Genomic DNA, 24,027 nt, shown 5'->3' with positions numbered 1-24,027 from the left:
AAAGTAAAAAATAAAAAAAACCCCACTGAATATCTACTTTTAAGATTTTTAGGAAGGAAAAATCAGGCTTGAAAGCTGAGCTCTCGCTTCTCTGCAAACAAGTGTTGCCTTAGCCAATCTCCCTAACCACCAGCAGCAACCGGGGCAGCCAGGGAGGAGATGGGAGGTCCTGGGTGGTGCTGCAGGTTGGCACCAAAGGCAGATTTACGGTATTTGGGGGTTCAGTACTAGGAAAGCACACATGTTGTTGTAGCAACCAGCAAGGGCACGAAGTAGGTACTAACTGCCCTGAATCTACAACTTTTAGTTTAGCTTGAGCACAAAGAGAGCTTTGGTTTGCGAGTATTTAAGGACTCCTTCCTCTCTCCGTAACAACAATGCACATCTTGAAAGGGAGTTCAAAGAGGGAGAGGAAGTCAGGACTATACTGCTAACTTTAAATTAAGGAAAGCTTTTCTGTTGGAGTCATACAAGGTGATAGCTCTGTAGAGCAGCATGGATATTTCTGAAACAAAGAGAAGCATAAAGCAGATGCTGGTTTGAAGGGGGGTGTGATTTCTTTGCAATTAAGAATTTATTTGCAATTAATTTCTTTTCAATGTCCTTAACTAAGGAAAAAACTTTTTTTGTGTGCTTAGAAAACCCCCTGGGGTTTTAAACTTTGGTTCTTGCTTGTGGTGCGCTTTTTTTTTTTTTTTTTTCCAGTTATAGTAAACAAAGTTTCACTAAATAGAAACACAGTCTTTTGCTCTCCAGGTGCCATATCCTCCCTTTCACTGGGAAATGTGATGGAAGGAGACAAGGTGAAGACTATAGTGTCAAAAAGAAATTTAAACAGTTAAAAGGTATAAATGCAGCATTAATTTTCTTATATCAGTGGAAAAAACACGTCTACCTTTGCTCTGACACACTTGTTTTCATTTCAGGAGTTGATTTTAAATGGGAAGGCTCATTTCTTTGACTGTATGTAGTTAAATTCATCAGACCTACTATTGATTAGACTGAATTAAGGATAAAGAAAAGGTCATGCTGTTCAGAGGAAACTTGGTGCTCCGTTAAAGTATTTGTTTCTGACAAACTATTCTTGGACTGGGATGAATGGAAAAATTTGTGTACAAATTATTGCCTACTTCATATTGGTTTCCACGGAGGTTATGCTAGACCGTATTTTGGTTTTCTAGAAGAACACGAGTCCTCCTGTGCTGCCCTTTTTACTGCAGACCAGTCCATCAGCTCCAGTGGACATGGCAAGGAATGGCACGTAGAAATGCTGATACATTTTATAAAACTTATGTCATGGTTCTGAGCAGAAATCAGAGAAATGCTTTGCTGCAAACAGGAGCTCCAGCTCAAAACTATGCTGTTTTCTGGTCACAGTGTTTTCTGCAAACTTCAACCTGCTGCTCTAAAGCCTGGCAGCTATCCTGGAGAAAGGATTTGAACCTCAATCAAGATCAAAACAAAAACCCACCTGCCTGAAACCAGAATTAGTTCAAGTTCAGTTACGCTGACGGGAACAAGGACTAGGTTTCTTAAAAAGCATTTGCCAATGAGAACCTCTCTTGCCTCTCCCCGTCCCCTTGGTGGGAAGGGATTCATTCTTCCCTTTCTCCCTCATGTACTTGAAAACCATCAAAGAACTACATTTGCTGCCATCCGACTTGGGTCTCCTCCATTTTCTTCCTCTTAAAAAGGATCCCACTTCCCACCTGCAGTTAGGGAGAGGCTGGGAGAGCGACCCAGCGCGCTGCGGTACGCTCTGTACAGCCCTCCAGAAGAGGCCGTGCTGGGCGGCGCTCTCAGGGCCGCGCAAACAGCTCAGGCAGGGCTTGCCGGCAGAGCCTGGGAGCGTGCTGGGGTTCGAATCCAATATTTTAGACATCTGTTTTTACCACCTGCTTATTAACAGAAGGTGGATTCTTTCTTCCCAGCAGCAGAAAGATAACTCATCGTGCCTTTCTGCTAATTACAGCTGTGCTCTTACCTGGTAGCCAGAATCATTACAGGTCATGTAACATTTGCCACAGTTGATACACATTTCCTCGTCAATCAGAGCCACAACTTGCTCTGTGTTGCAGAGCTCACCATATGTTCCAATATACTGCAGTGCTTTTCCAATTACATCCTAGGGAAAAAAAAAAAAAAAGTTATCAACTACTTCAGAAGATACCTAAACAGTTTCTATAGCTGCACAGGAGCACTCTCTAGTACTTTAATACGGAAGATTTGGCCATGCACTGTGATGAGGTTTAGGATTTTTCTTACAAATTTCCAAGTTGCTGACCTTCATACCTCCTTTAATATGAAGAATGCTCCATACAGGCACGTTTTGAATGTAGGCACTACCAGAAGTGTGTATTTGTATACAAACACGTTCTACAAATAGGTTGCACATTTAGTAGTTGATTTTGAATGTGCTATTGTTTTGCCATTATTGTGTGAAACTTCAAGGGACAAAATGGAGCACAAAACAGGAGTGACATACTACCATCCGATCGTCCTTGGTCATTGCTCATTAGCACAGATTTAAGAACTCACAGCAAGAAAAGAAAGGGGCATGATCAAATAAACTGACAGAGGGAACAGTAACTGCTTTTCTCCCTTCAGTGAAATGCGCAAATGACATGATCATCTGTTTATTGCAAATGTACAGAACTAAGCTGTGGGTCTAATCCTACGACTTGATTCAGTTCTGTTAACTTCACAGGGAGGAGTTTGTGGCATTAACCTTATACATCTGTGCTGCAAAAGTAAAGGTGTATGGCAGGACAGCGTATGGGTACATACCACAAGGGGAAGACATGCCCTCTAGAAGAAGTTGTTGGGGACCTACCTGATGCAAACCATTTCCACTTTACATCAAGGGAAACTGCACAGTTCAGCTTCGCTGAGTCAATGGCAGAGACGGGACAAGTCCCAGGTCCTTTGGACTACAGCTATCCCTCAGTGAAATTAGTTTAACTTGTGGAGGTATAGCGCAGGTGATAAACATGACTGCATTTTTAAAAGATTCGCTCTGTGGCACTGTATTGGTTGCCTGGATATTTTGTAAGATTACTAAGCACGCTTCCACAACAGTTCCTATGTTGCAAAACAAGCTCGATTGTTTGTGCAAGGTTCTAAATTGTTAAGATGAAGTTAGGCTCAGTAAATGAAGGTTATGTGATGCAACAATACATTTTTCTTTTGCTTTAAAAAGGGGTATAACTGTTAAGTATTAGAGGAATCTCATTGAGTGATAGCAGAGCAGAACTGGCTTCAAAGTCATTCTTTTGTAATAAACCAAGAAGTCATTACAATTTTGATTATGGAATTTGATCTAAGTCAATTGAAAAATGCTCAAGATCAAGCCAAATATGAGACATGAAGTCTGCCCAGAATTATACACTTCAAAGTGTTTACCTTTGGTCCTTCATCACCAAGAAACACGATAAGGATTTCTTTTTGTATTCTGCTTCTCAATACTTTTTGAAGAAGCAATACTTACCTTATTCCTATCAGTGAAAAAAATTATTCTGAAACGATTAGCAACCATTTTAAGTGTGTAGTGGTATGCTATATTTAACCTGTATCACTTATAATTGCATACAGTGCTCTATATGTTGTTTTCAGTTCTCATTGCAGAAAAACTGGATTACAGCAACTTACATTTTCATTGCATATCTTATTTTGGGCAGCCTTACTTTCAAACAAGCTAAGCATCCCTAATTATTCCTATGCCACATCAGAGCGATAGGGTAATATGGCTTTATCAATGGTAGCTCTAAAAGAAAGGTGTGCTACATGAATTAAATGCAAAAATGGGTCCAACTTTGTCTTCCTGAGTCTGCTGAGAACTTGCAAGAACAGCTCAACTTCCTGAACGAGTGATGCCCGTTCATCCCAGTGAAGCTTTAACTTTGAGGCCCACTTGGCCTTCAGCCCTTCAATTACAATGGTAACTTTATGCAATGAGACCAATGTCTTTGTGCGCTGGATGCAGTGGCAGGATCTGTGAAGTTGCTCTTAATGCCTGTTGAGGTAGGAAATTCAACCATATCCTAAGCCCAGGAAGAAGGACACGGAAATTGTACTGTTTTCTTGCTCCAAAAACACTCAAATGTTTTCTCTCTGCCAAACCCCTAAGTTTGTGAAATACCTTCGTTGCATTCATTCCATGCTAAAAGCCTTCCAGTTCTTCTCAGCAACATGTAGAGAACATTAATGCTCTTCCAGCATAAAACAGCTATGGCAGATTGCTAAAGGCAGCATGATGAGTGTGGACAGATGACTGTAATTGAGCAAGTTATCGCAGCTTAATGAGTTAGCACTCATCAGTAGAGCTGTGCAAGCTGATCATGTGCATGGTCCAAATTCACTGCAAATTTGAAGTAAAATCTGTTTGCTTAAACCACAGTAAAAGGTCGATTAACTACTATGAAAGTGTTTCAGCTAATACTTTTTACTTTGCTATTGCAGAGGACTTGACTTGAACACACAGCCCTTTACTGTCCTGCCACTGATGAGCATCAGTAACTAACTCAATCAAATGTGATCTCTTAGGAACTGTGCACACCCCCGTATTTTCATTTCCGTGTCTTACTCAGAAAAGTTCATGGGTTTACAGGGAATTGCTTAGCAGTTTTCAGGTTGCTACATTTCTCAGGTTTCTGCAGTCTTCTGTATCAGGTGAAAAATTGTAGTTGTAGAATTCGGCTCTGGCTCGTTTCAATTCTCATGTAGGCTTGTCCATATCATACCTGCTACAGGTTTCAAAATACAAGTGTCTTTGTGCGACCTACTGCCCCCAGCAATACTAAGTATCCTATAAACCTATCTTTTGTGTGTGTAGCCCCCATTCCACTGTATGTCACAAATGCTTGTGTCTGCAAGCACTGGTCTGTGTACTGCAGAAATGATGTAAAACCTGTACAACATATAAAGCAGTAGCTTTCCACTGCCTGCTCATGTTGTTAAAGTATCAACATGGGGAGATTCCTGACAGTGAAGGGCTTTTTATTCTAACAAAAGCAGACGCAGGTAATTTTCTCAGGGAGGTTCTGGATTCATATTTGCATTCTTTAAATGTTATTTGGACGTTAACAAAACCCACAAAGCTCAAGAAGGTTGCAGAGATGGGCTACTCAAATAATCACGGAATGGAGGGCCTTGCTTATCAGAGAAGACAAAAAGAGCCTAACAGTATGTTTAGCCTAGGAAGATGAAGGCAGGGCAGGAATATGACGTCTCTTTATATATACCTCAGGGAGGGAAAAGAGTTACCTAAGTTAAATGACAATGTTGGCACAAGAACACATAAGTATAAGCCAGTTATGAGTAAATTTAAAGCTGGAAATTAGAAAAGCCTTTTTAAATGGGAAAGGAGTGAGGTGATCAATGGCCTTCCAGAGAAGCAGCTGCGGGACAGGAGGGAGACACTCCAAGGTTTAGGATAGCACTATATAGCTCAGGAAATGGTTGCTTAGAAGAATATGATCAAAATAGATTTTTTCCAGCTATAAACTTACAAAGGGAGTAACAAAAACAACGCATATGGCATGGTGATTGCTGAATCTGTAACCAAGTCTCACTTCTCACAGCTCACAAAATACACTTTTGGGGACTTAGAATCCCAAATAGGGAGGATGATGGCATTTTAGAGGCCTGAAAGTGATTTCGAAAGACTGTGTCAATGATTTACTGCTCATTTACACTCCTGGGTCTTGTGTCTTTTAATCACTTCTTTCTCTCAAGCAAAAAGTGTATCTTTATTCATTTGCAAAGTTTCAAGGCTTTATTGACTAAAAAAGCAATGTCACGTAAAAGATGTCTTGCAGGTGCACTCTTTTACAGCATCTCAAGCTATCTCAGAGCTTCTTGTTTCCATCAAATCACAATTGTTTGGAACAAAATAAACAGTGCAGCAAGAAATAATCAGCTTTCACTTTTTAAAGTGCAGTTTCACTCCAAAAAGCAACTATTTAAAATGGCACTATGGGATTCCACACTTGGTATACCTCAATGGCCTCCAGATCACATTTGCACTGTTTACAGTATAATGTTTTTGTGCCAACTGCCAGACCTGCCAACAGAAGCCAGGTTCTGAAAGTCAAGCTGTGTTCTTTCTGGCTTATGCATTACCAGCAGCAATTAAATAAAAAAACCCAAACAAGCTGGAAGTTACATTTTGCCCTAAGTTACACCTTTGCAATCTCAGGGACCTAGGGTACTTCTTTTAATTACTGCTGTGCTGTCCCACTCTTCTCAACAAAACTGTACTGAACGAACTGGGAGAGGAATTTAGTCCTACAACTGGAACTGGCAGGGAATTCAGTTGCTATGGAGAGAATCAGAGCAGAATCCATTTGTTTTATGTTACTAATGAGTACAGAAAAAAAAATTAATTTTATCACTAAGCTAGGCAGATGTGGTTTTGAGTATACAGAAGGAGCAGATCTGTTCAGTAGGATATTATTTTAACAATGCTATTTTTATTACTATAGCTGCATTTTTAGTGTTAATATATCAAATATTTTATGGTGATTTGCCATCCTATTAGTAAACCTATATTTGTAAACACAATTCACTTTTCAGGTATGGCTCCTTGTAGACCTGCAGTGTCCGTCTTCATGCAGACCACACTGTAAAAGACCACTCTGTGCTCTGGAGATGATGAACACCACAGGCCTCTCATTGGATCATTAGAAAGCCATACACAGAGCAGGTACTGCATCTCATGTAGCAAGTTCAAAGGGGACACACATGCTTGTCCTCTTATTGAGCTTCTTGGGTCACCATCCCACACTTTGCATGGCACACCGTGTTCAGGCTCTCCTGACTAGGAACTTTGTGCACTCGAAGCTGACAGCAACAGCACGTAAGGAAAGCAGGGTCATCTTTAGATTTCCAGAAGGACAGGTCTGCCTGTTGTGAACAGCAGTCTGTCCGAAGGACAGGCCTCAGCCTCAGTCTTCAGGTCTCCGAGAGATCATTGACCATGATACAAATGCTGAAGTTGATTTCACCACCAAGTAATATAAAAAACTCCTAACAAGGCATCTGATATTTACACAGCAAAGTTGTGTGCTTGATCCCAAGTGCTCTATCTGTTCTTTATTATTTATAGGGTGCTTGGGCAGTTCTCAGGATTCAATAGGTTGTGAAAGAACAAGGGGCTGCGCAGAAGTGCCCTTGCTAGGACAGAGAGAGAGCACAGAAAGGGGATGAAACGTTGCAAAAAAAGTAAATGACTCTCTGTACCAGTGTTTATCTCCATTAGGGAGATACCTGCCTTCCACCTGTTCTTTTTCGGTAATAAAGGTGAGGTACTGTCAGAGAGAGAGAGATGAAAAGAAGAAATGTTAGGAAAAAAAATATGGATTAAAGAAGAAAAAGTCACCAGAATCTGAGGGTACATGACCAAGGTCAATTTCCAGTAAAGTGGGTAACAAAAGTATATAATATCATTAAAACGAAGTTTACATTGAAAGATTACAGATGCTTCACCAGTAGTTAAAAAGGTTATCAAATGTGCTCTGGGATTTAGGGACCCTAAGCCTTGTTTCAGTAAAGCGAATAAAACGGTTGCAGTACTAGCTAAAGAGGGACTTACAAATTAACTCAAATGAACCTTTACTACATAATTCAATATGGCTTCCGTAATTAAAGTGATGCTTAATGAATCTATCACAATTCTTTAGGAAGACTGTGAAGCAATAAATAAAAAAATAAAAAACAACTGGTAAATGTTATGTTTCAGTAGGCCTCTGACACAACAGAGTTCTGAAATTGATTAGCCATGAAGTGGGACTGCAGGTTGGCTAAACTAAAGAGCCTGAATACAATGGCCAACGTTCAGAAAAGAGCAAAGTCTCAATTTTCTAGTTTAGATACTATGCTGTTTAATATGTTTGCTTGCGTTTCAGAAAAAGAGCTGAACCAGAAGACAAGTTGACACACATTTTAGTTTAAACTAAACTAAAGAAAACCCAAGAAACTTCACAGGTATTTTCTAAACTAGATGAACAGGTACTATCAGGGTGAAAAAATACAGTTTGACAAACAGCATGTCAAAATAAGTGACTTTCACTACTTTTGCCGACAGATAAATTCCAGATAAAAGGAACCTGCAAGAGAACAGAAACCTGCAGGAAACAGAACGGACAGCTCATGAAAACTTCTGCATGATGGGCTGTCCCGACAAGACACAAGCAAACTAGTAAGACGTTAAGATAGAAAATAGCACCGTAATTACTGTAATGCTGTTGTTACATTAATCAGCCACGATCTGGAATACACAGCCATTCCAGTTTTACCTACAGTAGCACAGTGCCCTTCCTCTCATGGGCTGCTAGTGCAATGACAGCCTTACAGCGAGATCTAGATAGACTGGAGCACTGGGCAATGATTCACGGGATGAAATTTAGCAAGTCCAAATGCTGGATTCTGCACCTAGGGCGGAGTAATGCCAGGCACAAGCATAAACTGGGAGAGGAGCGGCTGGAGAGCAGCCCTGCAGAAAGGGATCTGGGCGTGCTGGTTGACAGCAGGCTCAACATGCCAGCAGTGTGCCCTGGCAGCCAAGAGGGCAACCCGCATCCTGGGGCATCAAACACAGCATAGCCAGCTGGTCAAAAGAGGGGATTATCCCGCTGTATGCAGTGTTGGCGCGGCCTCACCTGGAGTACGGTGTGCAGTGCTGGGCCCCACGGTTTGAGAAGGATGGTTGGGTACTTGAATTCATCCAGAGGAGGGCAACAAAGCTGGTGAAAGGGCTGGAAGGAATGTCCTGTGAGGAGCGGCTAGGGACTCTAGGTTTGTCTGATTTGGACAAAAGGAGACTGAGGGGTGACCTCATTGCTCTCTACAGCTCCCTGAGGAGAGGAAGCGGGGAGGCAGGTGCTGATCTCTTCTCCCTGGTATCCAGTGATAGGATGTGTGGGAATGGTTCAGACTGGACGTGTGGAAGCATTTCTTTACCAAGAGGGTGGTCAAACATTGGAACAGGCTTCCTGGAGAGGTGGTCAATGCCCCAAGCCTGTCAGTGTTTGAGAGGCATTTGGACAATGCTCTTAACAACATGCTTTAACCTTTGGTCAGCCCTGAAGTGGTCAGGCAGTCGGACTAGGTGATCGTTGTAGGGCCCTTCCAACTGAAAATACTCTATTCTGTTCTATTCTAACGCAGAACTACTTGAGGCAGTCCTACAGTCAGAGCGGGGAGGGAAAGGGGAGATTTGGACTTTAGGATTTCTCCCCATATCTGAAGACTAACTTAAATTTGCTTAAACTATCACATATAATGAGAATATTCTCTGAGGTACTGTGATAGAGAAGGGATCATTGTGGACTACTGCAGGAGAGATTATTGCTGTGATTCATGTTGGAGCAAATACTTGGGAGAAGCGGACTTCAAGTCCCATAAATTATGGGAGACACATACAAAGTTCCACCTGAAATATGCAAGAGCTCCATGTTTATGATGAAGATTATGAAATGGTCTTTTCCAGGAAGGCAAGCACAAGCTAAAACTACCCGTGTTGAACCACCCAGATACATGCCAGGAAGGATCCAAAAGGTATACTGTTGTGGCATAACAGTGCTGTGCCTAGATCAATATACCTCACCTCTCAAGAGGATTTTATAGATTAAGCTCAGCACTGGACCAAATGTGGCTAGATGCCTCCCAAGGTGCTGGCTTCCAGCTGGGTGCTTATGGCATCAGCATGAGAAGACTTGAGTATATACGTATTTGCAAAAGACCATGTCAAAACGTCTGTACACACCAGGGTGAGAAATAGTTCAAACACAAGGAATTTAAGCTTGAGGATCTCTATAGGTATTTTTCCAACAGGCAGAACAATATGTCATGCCCTAGCTAAGCTGACAAACAGAGCTATGCCAGAGTGTTTAAACTACCCAACAGGGCTATCTCTACAGCAAGACTTGTGGAGTAAAAAAGGAAGAAATAAAATATGCAGATGAATGGTGACGGAATATTATGATATAGGCCCTGAAGGACAACGAACTAAATTATTAGTTAAAAGCCACAGGAACGTATAAGGAAAGAAATTAAAGAATAAGGAAGTAACCTGAGGTAGGCAAATACATGTGTGGGAGCTGTACAAAAATGCAGCTGAAAAGAGGCACATAGCCACATACGGCAGAAATTCTGATATTACAGACAAGTGAGAAAAGAAGAAACAACTCTGCTGAATACCAAAGTATGCAGTTTCAATTAATATTGAAAAATAGAGAAAATAAAGAGAAAAGGCATGGGAAAAGCCATCCAAAAATTAAATTAGATTTGGATAATCGCAGAGGGGTTTTGAATCTATAAAAAAAGGCATTTTGGCAGCATGTGGAATTTAAACAAATGTTGGAATTTACATATCACCAACCCAACAGCCGATTAGACAGATGAGGGAATCCTGGGCAGGCATCAGGAAATTTTCAGCAACCCTCCCAAAATACAACCAGCCGAAGCGGGGGTCATAGCTCTTTCAAGGACAGCTATCTCTCAGGTTCAATCAGTTTTCAAGCATACCTCTTCACTGCTCCAGAGAACTAGAGTTAGGCTGGGACTAGCTATAAGAGCTGACCTTTCCCACCTCCTGATATCCTACTCTGAACTAACAGAACATATTCTTTCCTCTGTCTAGCTGGTCAGCCAAGACAGAACTGCTTGGAGACGGTCTGGGATTTGTAATTCTACATGTGAATACTTCTTGGACAGTTACAAATAAATCACTCAATTCCAAGCTCCTCTGCCTCTCTCCATGGAGAATTCCTCATCAGGGAAGGGTATCAGATAAGTCACCTTTTTTCATTAAGCTTCACTCAGCTCCCTTAATGAATATTCTGAATCTTCCTGGCAGATTTTCTCCACAATATAATAATGGATTAATCTATTAATAGTAAACTTTATTAAAACCTCCTTTTGTAGCGGCAAGTTCCCTACTTCAAGCAAAACCCAGGTATTTTCCTGTTTCTTAGTGGGCATCTCTCATTGCTGTTTTCCTCATTATGATTAAAACATTCCCTCCTAAAGAGATGGTCAGACTGAAAGACTGTCAAGAATCAGCTTTGGTGGTTCCTACCTTCTAATTGCTTCAGTCTTTTTCCGTCTTGTTTAAATGAAGGTGTGAGAAAGTCGCTAACCTGATTTCTCTGGCTGAGAAGCTCCTCACAGACACCACACAAAAGTATTCAATGTCTTTATAAACAAAAGGTTTTGTTTCAGGGAATTAATTTTCCTCTTCCCTGCAGTAGGGCCTCTTTTCTTCTTTTTAATCTATCTCCCACTACTTGGTTCTTTTTTGCCTTTGTACTTGGAGTTAGGCTTGATAAATTATTGACTTCAACTTTTTATTTATGTTTTTTTCAAGTTTTTATGTCTGTTTTTCCCTCTTGCTAAACTTTTTCCTTCATTTAGTTTATTTGCTTTTGGATGGTATCAGTTTTTTGGTTTTCTGCTGTTTTCAGAAGCAAGCTATCTCATTGAAAATGCAGTTATTGGCTGTTGCTTCTTCTTTCTCTTTTTCCCTACATCAATACTCTCCCTGCAAAGAGAACAGAACCATAAAGCCTCTGAGGTCAAGTAGACTTTGAAAATGCTTATCATAGTGGGGAAAAAAAAAAAAAAAAAAAAAAGAGTAGATTGCTGTTCTTTGGAACTTTTTGTGTGCATAAAGAAGGAAACCTCAGCACAAGAGGGAGGGGGAGAGATTTTCAACAGCACGACATAAACCAAAATAAGCAGTCCAAAAAACTGAGAGAGGCCTACGGAAGTGGCAAACTATTTAATTTAAACAGGAAGATGACTCAAAATTTCTCCTGGGCTGGATTTGCAGTTCTGCATGTGTTGGTAAATTGTAAAATTCCCGTGGGATTTATGTGTTATTTTGAGCCACTGCTTCTATTGTATTTTATATTTGGCCTTATTTTTGCAAGAATTCTTACAGGTCTGATCATACAGTGAAAGTTACCTATCTGTAGATATCTGATATTCTCACAGATATGAGGAAGACAGTTAACAAACTCAATAGATATAATTTTCACACTGCTTTATAAAAGGTCCTACGTGAGAATCTTGATTTTTTTTTTTTTTAAAAAAGGGGGTTTTGCCTGCTTATTTTTCCTATTCAGACATGAAGTTTAAGTAAGGTCTAAAGTGAACACCTAGAATAATTAGCTTCTGACGTTTCATTTTATTGACATTTATTGGCTACCTAAGGGAAAGGAAAAGCTCCAATGTATGGATTATGCAGTAGATGGGGTCACAGGTTTTACTTTCACCTTGACATTTACTCATTGTAGACAGTGGATCAACTACTTAGACAAACATTCTCCAGCTTTAAAAGTTCAGTCTGAAAACCTATGACACAGCTTTCGTGTGTACTGAACACCAACCTTTTTCATTGATCCTACATGAGAGAGGGAGGTACTTAGCACATTTGCAAGTAATCAAAAGGTATCATGTAAAACTGAGCTCATACGGCAGCATTCAAACTGAGAGGAATTGTTAACAGTTCTACTTCATTCTTCAAGGCATTACCCACGCCTTGTTCTACAATTACTGTTCCATTGCCTGAATATCTTCATTTTGAAAAATGACATTAGGGAAATACCTATACATGCACATCACAAATCATTTCCCATCGATTTTGGTTAAAAGCTAGCAAGTCTGCATAAATAGTTGTCTTTGATGCCCTCTAACAAGCTTAAAAGCAGTAATAACCAACTCAAACTGCTAGAAATGACTGTGCATGTCAAATGCCTGATGGCTGATCATATCTTCTGTGTAAGCATTTATTTTTGTTACCTTGATCGCTGGAATGGGCTTCTTCGGAACGAAATGCTTTTTCTCAGGAAGCACGGCAGCCATGCTCTGTTCCTTCAGTTTAATCTTGTTCTCAGCTATTATCTTTCTGCGTTGTTCCAGGTAAGGCCCAAAACTGGGTAGTTTCTGAAACAAAAAATCAGGAAACATGTTTATGCATGATGAACGGGTGGAGCAAAAAGGTGAGTCCGATCCCAAGGGTGAGGTCCTAAGTCCTTGCTGAGTGCAACTTGCTTCTCATTCAGGAAGCTGAATTTGAAATCAGTGAGACTGTACCAGAGCAAGAAGTGAATAAAAATCAAATATGAACTTCAGGATCTGACTTGAAAATATATATTGAATATTAAAATATTAATATACCACAGCAGAAAAATAGCTGAATTGCAGGTCAGCATCCAACAGTCTTATATTTCCCCATTGCATACTTGCTTATGTATAAAAATGTATCATGTTAAATAATTCAAATGTGTAAGTTTATTTCTGTAGTATGTGGAAAGGTATCATAAAAATATCAGTTTACTTAGAAGGGTTCCACCAGTGTTTAAGGTTATTTGTATGGCTATCTAAATATATCAATCTGTATTTTGAAAGCTCACAAACATGTATTTTGCATTCTGATAACAGAAGGCTGTCTTGACCTGTCAAAGTAAGGCTAACAAACACCAAATGAACTGAAACACATTCTAATCTCCTAATTTACCTCTATGTCCCACTTGCAGCCTTTTCTGCAACATTTAATCCTTGAACCCAATTAAGCAAACTCTAGAGGAGGATTTCACTGAATTGCAGAACCCATGCCTCACCCAAGAACATGAAAGCGCTGGTTCAGATTTCATTAAACACCCAGCTTCCTGAAACAAAAAGTCCCTCTGCTTACCTAGCAGAGACACGGACAACTCTCATTTGCCACAATCACAGATTTAGGTAAATGAAAAGTAGTAGACAACATGGATTTTTGCTTGATGCAAAAGACCATGCCCCTCCTCCCCTGAAACTGGTTCCTTATTCTGCAAAAGTATTTTATCCACCTAACTAAACCCTGTTCAGAAGCTACTCCAGAAACTAGCAGGTAGTAACAGGGGATACATAGCCTCAGCAGTTGCTGGCATTAATTCACGCTAATAATACAACCTCAAAGAGCATATCGAACAAGATACGGTACTGCTGTGGTTATCAATTTTTTAAGAGGGAATTTCAATGTGAATTTTAAAACCAGAATTATTTAAAAATTTAGAAATTATTATTTTTTAAAATGAAGTAAATCCAGAAGAGGCTACCCTGCTCTTCTGCTAATCCTTAGGAGAAAAATTCCTCAATGAGCTCTGTCAGTCACGATACCCAATCTTGGGACCTCAGGCTTCTTGTTATGACACATAAAAGCTTTCTCGGCTGCGAGGTTTTCAGCACTCTGAGCATACAGCCAGAGGGTGAGGTCCTTGAAATGCTTCCCTGCTTCCGAGACTTGGTTTGTGGCCTCAAAGCATTTTTAACTTCAAGTCAGAACAAGACTTGCAGTCTCAGGGTGCTTTCCAGAGGAGGTGCCCTCCTGCAGGCTGGGACTGAGCCGCACTCTGGGACAAAGCCTCAAGCTAGGCAAATGCAAGGTCACAACTTGGGGGGATGTTGCAGACCCCATCTGTCCCAAATCTAGACGTAGCCCGAGTTTGCCCACTGGCAAAGGGCTCTTGTTTTGTGTGTTCAGTGAGAACTTTGTTCCTGAATGTCATGTTCAAGGGCTTCCTTACAGACATCAAACAGACTTTCCTTTCTGTGCAGTTACCATACATGACCTTGGAAAGGAAATGTTCTAGGATGTCTTAAAATAAGGCTTTAAGTATTACTGCAAACAGCAGTAAGGTAGTGGCCTTACATACCAAAGTCAAATAAGGCAGCAAAACCAGAAGTATTTTAAACAGGAAAATGAGTAGAAGGAAGAATTTGTCTAATTTTGATCTAATCAAGAGGCTCTGAAGCACACATATAGAGACTCAATTCTTTATATGACTTTTAGAAAGCCTAAGACTTTTAGCAAAAATCTAAAAAATATAAATTTTGATAAAAAGCGTTCTTGTATGCCTGCTAGGCTGCATCAATTAGAAATACATTTTGGCTATGAATAAGTAGTAGCTGTGTCACTGAGGAACTATTTTCTCTCCATAATTTATGTGCTGATGCCAACAACTTCAGGCCTGAGAGGGCAGGATACCTGATGACAAAGCGTTTTTGGACTCTTCCCTGTCTGGCCAGGAATTGAATTGCTGACTTTCAGAGTAGGTAGCAAAGCTAATTTTGCTGAGGTTTTAACTGAAGTAGTAGAGAGAGGAGACAGTTGTTCATGGCTTGACTGACTGAAGATCATCTTTGGGAAGAACAGCCAAATCTTTGCAGAATAAATCCTTTTCTGTTCTTTTAATGTGCGCACAATCTAATTTCTAGAGACAGAAATACTGAGTATATTGAAATGATCTAAGGAAAAGCATGGAAAAAGAATTCATTTTTGTGTATAGGTGAAGAGCAAATTACACAGGCAACTAATTAATCTTCTAAGTTGTGAGATGGAAGTATTTAGGTTTTTACATTTACCATAGCTGCTAACTGGAGTGTACAGCAGACATGTTGAAAAGTGTGCAATGCCATCAGTACCATAATTCAGATGTTTTGTAATGACATGCATGCAGTTAAATTAAACTATATAATCTGTATCTTTTGAAAATAAATGAAATTATGATTAATCTAGAAAACTAACATCCAGCTTTAGTCTTGCTGTGCATTGCTGGCTTTCCATCAAGAAACTCATTAAATGGAATTTAAAATACTTCAGGAAACACCCAGGTCTTAATCCAGGCTTGGGCATACACAATGAGCTTCCACCAACTTAACAGGAGGTAACTGTGTGCCCATACAATTGGTCTGGTTGCTCTGTGTTTGGAGTCTAGCAGTTTGCAAGCAGCCAAGACAAATTTCATCAAACAATACTGAAAACCAGCAATCTTTTCTATAACGATAAATAATACATGAAAATGCAGCCTCAGGAGCTTAGGAAGGACTTATTGATGGTTCCCCTTCTGAGTAATGCACAGATACAGGGAACGCTGATGAGACTGCTCATTGTTCAAAGCCGTGGTTTCAAACATTTTGGAGTCTAAGGCCATATGAAATGGCGAACAATATTTTAATGAAGTGAGTTACTGGATATAGCAAAGGTGGAAACATGTTGAAATAACTGCTGAAGAGATGGATATTTAAGAGAGTTTAAAATTAAATCACCTCTAATCATCGCAGGGGATATCTTCCCAAGCACATGGGGTAATAAACCACACAATTCCCAATGAAAGCACAAGCACAGAACTTGGTGAGTTTAACTCTGTTTGCTTTTGAAATTTTTCTACAGTGGTTTTTTTTTTTTTTTTCTAATTTCCAGATATGCCAATGACACTAAACTTTCCATACACTGATATCGTTGTCATATCAACATCTGCCTAGAAAAAAACAATTAATATGAATATGTGGATCATAGCAAGTGCTTAGAAGATTGCAACAAGCAGAGTAATTAGATAATTCTTGGCTGCTTATATATCTGTATTAGTGATGTCTATAGCTGCATTATTTGTATCCATCTGTCTATATAGCCATAATTCAATGTGTTTCTATTGGAGGGATAACATCAAGAATGGAGCCAAAATAAATATATTAAGTGGTATTATTTCATTGTTTATAATTGCATTATCACAAAACTGGAAGCTGAAATATTGTGCTGGAGTATTTTACAGAAAGAAAAGAAAAATCCAAATCCTCCCCCTACCCCCAAGACTTCCAAAAGCTGCATTTTAACTGATGAACTGTATAAATCTCCAGCAACATTGTGATTTTTGTTTCAGTAGTTTCTCCAGGGATTCATCATTGATGAATTTGTTCTCACCAGAAAAGCTAAATCCTACTCATTTAAAGATAACAGTATCTTCCACTAAAACTGTCTCTATCCAGATATAAAAAAGCATTACCCTGCCAATAGAGAACTGACAACATAATGAATCAACAATGAAACCTTAAGCTGGGAGAGCTTTAAGGTGAATAAGTCTGTTTTGATTATAATTTATTCATGGATCAATCTAAAGGTAATTGAGCATATTATGAACTAAAAAAAGGTGCTTGTTTCCTAATGGTAAGAAGTAGAGAGAATCCTCCACTTCAGATTGCTGCAATTTTTATAGGCACACCAGCAAGTAGCCTAACTGGTCAAACAGGCTAGTGAACAGGGCAGTGTAATATGCGTCAGACGACCCAGACTTTATTTCTAACTTTGAAACTGATCTGCTCCTTCTTCTGAGGAAGTCCACGTATGTCTCCATGATGTAGTCATGGGTTGCTTATTTAGAAGCTGTCTCCTACTAAGGGGCTGGATGCTATCTACTATTAGAAGACCCAGATTTCAGCTGGCACAGCGTATTGGGTTTGCGTGGCAAGGTTTTGGTAGTGAGGGGGCTCCAGGGGTGGCTTCTGTGAGAAACTACTAGAAACTTCCTGTACATCTGATAGAGCCAATGCCAGCCAGCTCCAAGATGGACCTGCTGCTGGCCAAGGCCAAGCCCATCAACGACGGTAGCAGGGGAAGAAGGGGGAAAAGTTACTTTGCAGCAGCAATTGCAGCCGGAGAGAGGAGTGAGAGTATGTGAGAGAAACAACTCTGCAGACACCAAGGTCAGTGAAGAAGGAAGGGGAGGAGGTGCTCCAGGTGCTGGAGAAGAGATTCCCATGCAACCTGTGGTGAAGACCATGGTGAGGCAGGCTGTCCCCCTGCAGCCCACGGAGGTTAACGGTGGAGCAGATATCCACCTGCAGCCCATGGAGGACCCCATGCCAAAGCAGGTGGATGCTCAAAGGAGGCTGTGATGCCATGGGAAACCCTCGCTGGGGCAGGATCCTGGCAGGACCTGTGGACTGGTGGAGAGAGAAGACTACTACTACTCTGGAGTAGTCTGTTCCTGAAGGACTGCACCCTGTGAAAGGGGTTTGTTTGTCTATGAGGATGCTATGGGAGACAGTGTTGAAAGCCTTGCTAAAGATAACACCTACTGCTCTCCTACCATCTACCAAGTCAATCATCTCATTGTAGTAGGCTATTGAGTTGGTCAAATGTGGTTTTCCCTTCATAAATCCATGCTGACTACTCCCTTCCTATGAAGAACAGTTGATCTGTAGTTGGTTTAGCTGTCCTCCCCAAATAGCTCTCTTGGAAAACATGCAGAAAAGCTGGGCTTCATCCCTTTGCTGCCTTGGCAGGACTACATCTGGGAAAGTTTCTCATTGGCTTCAGACAACTGGGGAGACAAGCAGCTGGGCAGGTAAAAGCTAAGAGTGAAACAGCTTGGGAGGCCACACAGCCAAGTGACTACCTCAGACACAGTTAAAGCTATGAAGACCGCAGACAAGGATGAATAGCTTTGAAGAGGGTAATAGGTGAAGCAGGACCCCTGAAAGTGGGAGCATGGTACAGAAAGGCAATCAGATAAGGGAAACATTAACATTTAAGCAATGTAGACAGCTGCCCTCACTCAGGAGCTACAAGAATTTAAATCAGGTTTGTATGGGTCATTTTATATGCCCTCATGACAAAGGTTTTAGTAATGTTTGACCCCCATTTGGTCATGTGGAAAATTTCTATATTTGACGTATAAAGTTTTCCAGAGAAAGCAGTTTGAATTTTAATGATTTTTTCCAGTTGCTTCTGAACCCTTCAAGTTTATTTTTTCTAAAATCTAATGTGCTCGAAATGGCTGCATGTATCTGGGATCCTTATTACACGCTTCCCGGACATGTGGCCTTGACCACACTTTATACTGTGCAACAGTTTCTATTCAGTGGTCTGCCTGCATTCTCTTGCAACTTTAAAACACCACCAACAAAAAGATTACTAAAGTTTCCTGAAGTGGTATCTGTTTTCTTCCTTGTTCTCAGAGAATACAAGGAAACATGACTCCAACATTTCCAGAGAAGAAGAGAACACAAAGTCCCAGTACCAAAGAACAGGATAAGTAACAACAACAAAATCTGGTCACAATGTCAAGGTGGCTTGTGCTCCTTCTAGGAAAAAAAACCCGACCAACCCAACAATAAAGCCGAAAGCTGAATTCTGTTCCTCTGAAAGTGGCAAACAACACACGTATTCATATACATAGATATACGGAGAGAATATTTTGCACAAGCTTTCCCCACTAACTGGGTAAACTGCTCAACTAATGAAAACCAAGTATGTACGGCAATGAAGAAAATGAACCTGCTAATTCTTATTCTTTTAGACATTCTTACGCTTTCAGACATTCAAAGCTATATTATCTTAAATAGCTGCTCTTCTCTGTGTCAGTCTGGCAATGCTAACGTCTATGTCTTTCCTGTACACTGCATAGTAAGGGCCCACAGTGTGAAGGAGTCATCCAGATGACAGTAGGGTTCATGTCAAGACCTCCAGCAGGGAATCCTGCGAGAATCCTCCCTGTGGTGTGTGGGCAGGTGACATGCCATGGAGAGGATGGGATACTTCACTCTATCCGTTTCCATCTCAGAGTGAGTTTCCTGGGCCAATACCAGTTGTTACAGCCCCCAGAGCTGCTGTAGTTACATTAGCAAGAAGCTGCAGAGTATTTGTCCCTTGTATTAAAGTGTTCACACATTCTCACAGCTTTGTTTCTTAGAGCTGAGACATTACTGGCATCATGGCATTTAATGATGTGGAAATGCCTTCAAAATAAAGGACAGAACACAACAATTCTTCAGAAAAAAATAATGAACTCTGCCTTTGAGTTATTTTGATTTTTTTTTCTTGGAACTTTTATTTGCTTTGTAAACAGTGCTGCCTCAATAATCTGTAATTACTGTACATATACTTGTTCCTGCAACCTCTGCTCCCCACACTGTGAGTATATACCATTGCATTTAGTTACTCAACTATTCTGCCCGCTCTTTAGACCATGATTATTTAAAGCGGGTGAGCTAACCCCAAGCCCTGCAGTAATTCTGAGACTAAACAGAACATTAACGTGTGTTCTAGGAAAACACATTGCTGTGACCTCACCATGAGATATATAGTACCATGCTTTAGCATGCAGATAAAACCATTATTTAAAATAACAATTATTTCTTCTTTCATATTTTTCTAACTGCCAAAATTTTCTCTACTAGCTCAAAATCATGAACAAATTATTCTTCATGTTCTACCTCAAATGTTTGGGTTTTAGCAGCTTATATACACCAAGAGAAGGAAAAGATTTTAGGATTATAGGCTTACTATAGTGCAGCAAAAACTTACATTCTACAAACGTACTGAAGTCATGAAATATTCATCAATAAAACAAAAAGGAGTTAATATTTGAAGCAAGCTTAGACATTTACAATCAAAAGCCAGGATGACATAGATGATAAAGAAAATGTTACCTTCTGGGGTGAAGAAAAGAAGATACTGATACACATTACTGTGCTACTTCATGAACATCTGGCAGTCTGTCACTTAATAGACAACAACATCTTCTCTAAACAGGAGAGACTTGAATTCATCAGGGATTCCTGTAGTACAGTATGTGCTTAACTTAAGTACCTGCTTTCTGTGATTTCCATAGATTACCATATTCATGACACTGTGGAGTGAAAGCATTCTTCTCACTCTCTAACCAGAACATGCAAAAGAAATTAAAACATTGGCAGGCACTTTGTCTCCAGTTTGTTGGACATGCGAGGAAAGGACTTTCCACCCATTTATGCAGATGAAATTCTGTCAGCTACGCAGCAGCGTAACAAAGATGTCAGCAGAATGGCTATTAACAAATACCTGACAGGCAAGCAAATATAACTGTATTCAAGTGCATTTGGGAAACATGGATCAGTATCAGTTGAGCCTTAGTATTGGGAAAAACTTTGTGCAAACAAGATTTTGTACTTTTTCTGGTACAGAAGTTAAAATACATCAGTCCTGTATTCACATTTTCATGTCTGTCTATATACCATAGCGTATATATATCCATACATTCAGCTCATGCATTTATTGTATCCATGTTGTAAATTACTGGATCATATGAAAAAATGCCATTGCTAGATACTTTTACCCACCTTCTCCTCCAAGCTGGCCGGTAACTGAGCTGTTCAGAACAACACTAAAATCATCTGTTTTTTTGGATTTAACCCTCCTTTTCTGGGGGTACATGTACTGAGGAGATTGAACTCTAGCAGTGCCTAATGACTGTTTTCTAGACCCTTTTGAAGAAGATTCAGAGGCTAGCTAGACTATTAAACGGGAAAAATAAATCTTTTCTTACAACTATGAGAAAGCATGAATATCCTTGCTGCTATGGCTACATTAGTGGTTACCAACCGAGCTGTCAATCATAGATGCTGCTGACCCAGCAAGGTGAGCGAAGCTGTATTAAGCTGAATTTGCTAATTCCACTTGTGCTAAATGAGCTAGGTCAAGTACCAGGAGCAGCCCAGCCCTGTTTCTAGAATGGTGAAGCCCCGTGAAGCTGCATTTAACCTGCCTACATAACCTGTGTTCAAAAGGTCCTTGGGCAACCTCATGCTACCACACAGTCTGAGAGCAAACTACACCTGTAGGCAGGGCGAGGTGAAATGCATGCTGCCTGCATCCTCCTTCACTCTCCTGCTCCCTTCCAGCATCTCTGTGGTGGAAATACAGCTGTAGACACCCTGCAGTCCTTAGACATAGCACTATGTATGCACCATGGCCGTATAAAAAATATACAGTCTAACCAGTCATGCCCATCAAATTCGTGCTCTCAGGGGAATGGGATACTAGGCTGAGAGGGCAACCAGCAACCACCTCTTCCAGACTCAAAGAAATCAAGATTTTGAAAGCCACTCTATGAGGTTTTGAGTACTTTTTGTCAAATAACCACTGCTGCCACTGTGTACAAAGAAAAGTGCATTTTCACCATTGCTATATGTGCTTTAGCTGCAAATTTACCTATCAAAGACATTTTGCTAACAGTTAAACCTTGCACAAGTGGTAAGAGCACACATTTTTTTCCATCTGCTGGTACCTTTGCAGTTTTTTGTATTGGTTTTGTTTTGATTTTTGTTTATCCTGCCTTTTTGTTTTGATGGTTTTTTTTTTGCATGGAAGCTCCAGATTTATTACCAACTTGCCTATACTGTAAACAGCATATCATTTCAATAGATCTAGAAATAAACTCTGCTTTCCCCTGGTAGATTACACATCACATAACTATACATATATTATCACACTAATAGATTACTTAAATGCAAACCGCCGCTAATAATTCCTAAGCAAACCTTCTTCCACTTCAGATTCATTGTAATCCATCTCGTATGGCAGATGAACTACAGTACTTATCCTCCTTCTGCACAGACTACAATGCTTTCCCTCATTCATCTCTCACACACAGTAATCCTTCCATCTCTACTTCACACAATCCTAATTTAAATGTAAAGTATTCAGTGCAGACAAATGAGCTCTAGTCAACTCTCGCAGTTATGACCAAGGAGCCTACCATTGCCTTTTACAGTCTTCAAACTCAATAATACAATGATTTTTATCATCACCTGAATAATCAAAACTCACTAAATTTCATGCTAAGACTCATAATACAAATAGTTCTGGCATTAATAGTAAGTGCTTCCACCCACAGATACTCAAAATTCCCTCTTCAGTTGGTGAGAAGTAGGATGCTGAATGCTCTCCTATGAAGAGTTTGGGTATTCTGGTTTGATTAAGGCCTTCCACAGTTTTGAAAATGTGACAAATCAACACATAACATAGGACATTAAAAAAATAATGAGAATATAGCCAGATGGTAAAATTGGAATGGTGCACTGAAAGAAAGTGATGATGAATTTTGATCATTCGAAGTTATTAAAACTTTTAAACAGATCTGAAAAGAAATAATTGCTAAACTATTTAAAATTAATATTATATCAAACTTATGAATAAAATAGCAATAGTGCCTTACAAAAGTGATACCTTCATTAAACCTACATAAACACTTCCTGTATCACCATCAAGCAGTGAGGAGATGTCAAGGCATAGGTACCAGAATAATAGATGCTATATAAAAAACTAATGTAGACAAACAGAAAGGTGCTCATTAGAATCAACCTTCCAAGTCCCCCACAGTGCCTCTCTTGCATATTTATCTGTCTTTATAACAGCTGAAGTATAACATCTACAGTATCACTATATTCTGAAAATGACATTACAGTGGTCATATATTCTAAAATGCTAATTTGATTAGATTTTCACTCAAGTCAATCAGAGGAAGAATTTGAGTTTTAAAAATCCAGCATGCAAATCATTAGAAATACAGATCACAGGCACACATCACTGTATTTTTAAAAACTCTCATTTTAAATTACTGTAATAGCTTTAAAATGAGTTCTGATCATCTTGTTACTACAAGACTTCACTGATTTGTATGCACAGTTAGGCTTGCAAGTATATGCATTCAGCCTGCCCTCCGCTATTAAATATAACCACAACCGTACGGCTTCAACAGGCCGCCCGCTCTTTCACCGGTTACGTGCTTCTCACAGATGAACAACGGAGATACGTAAATCTTTCCTTCACGTACACCTTTGCACTGCGCACTCATTGGGCTATTTTGCAGGTTGAAAGGATTGGTGTGGCACAACAAACGATGTAATTCATACTTTCCAAGAAACGCCTGTCGTGATCCTACGAGCTTTTACGCGCGGCTGACCTTTGTGGTTACACCGATCAAGGTTAAGCCTCCGTGGGGGAACCAGGACCATGTCTTACTGGCTGACCACAACCAGCTCACTCTTCTTGGACATGCACACGCGGTTCCACCTTACTTCGTCACAGGAGTTACAGGTGCCCAATGAAAGATAAAACGGAGTGCACAGCGTACACCTCTTTTGCATTGCTTGGAAAATAACATCACGTCCTCAGCTGTTCTGCACCCTGATAGTTCCAGATAACATACCTTTTCACAGATGAGTGATCACACAAGCCCTACAGAGCTTCGCTACTCAAAAACCTGCCATATTTAAAAATCTCATCCTCATACAAATTGCAAAAACAAAATTAGTTTTATTCCTTGACATAATTCATCTTGTTAAAGTTATGCCAGATATTTGTAGTGATTCAATCTACAGCTCAAAAAAAAATCATCTATAGCCATTTTGACCATAATACAGAAAGGAAAACAAAATTTTCTACTTAGT

At 40.0% G+C, this 24,027-nt stretch overlaps 1 protein-coding gene across 1 annotated transcript in view; it reads right to left on the bottom strand.

Moving 5' to 3' along the window:
• The window catches only part of DPYD (dihydropyrimidine dehydrogenase), a 344,208-nt gene that overhangs the window by 921 nt on the left and 319,260 nt on the right, over positions 1 to 24,027 (bottom strand). The window contains exons 21-22 of the mRNA XM_086463055.1: positions 12,802 to 12,945; positions 1,985 to 2,125 (exon numbers count right to left, since the gene is read on the bottom strand). Coding sequence (XP_086319181.1) covers positions 1,985 to 2,125; positions 12,802 to 12,945 — 285 coding nt within the window. The remainder of the gene's footprint in view (positions 1 to 1,984; positions 2,126 to 12,801; positions 12,946 to 24,027) is intronic.

The sequence above is a fragment of the Leptosomus discolor genome, chromosome 3 (genome assembly GCF_034619465.1).
Source record: "Leptosomus discolor isolate bLepDis1 chromosome 3, bLepDis1.hap2, whole genome shotgun sequence".
In the NCBI taxonomy this organism is placed as follows: domain Eukaryota; kingdom Metazoa; phylum Chordata; class Aves; order Leptosomiformes; family Leptosomidae; genus Leptosomus; species Leptosomus discolor.
The sequence above is the reverse complement of the archived record's forward strand: the minus strand, read 5'-3'. Positions and strand labels throughout refer to the sequence as shown.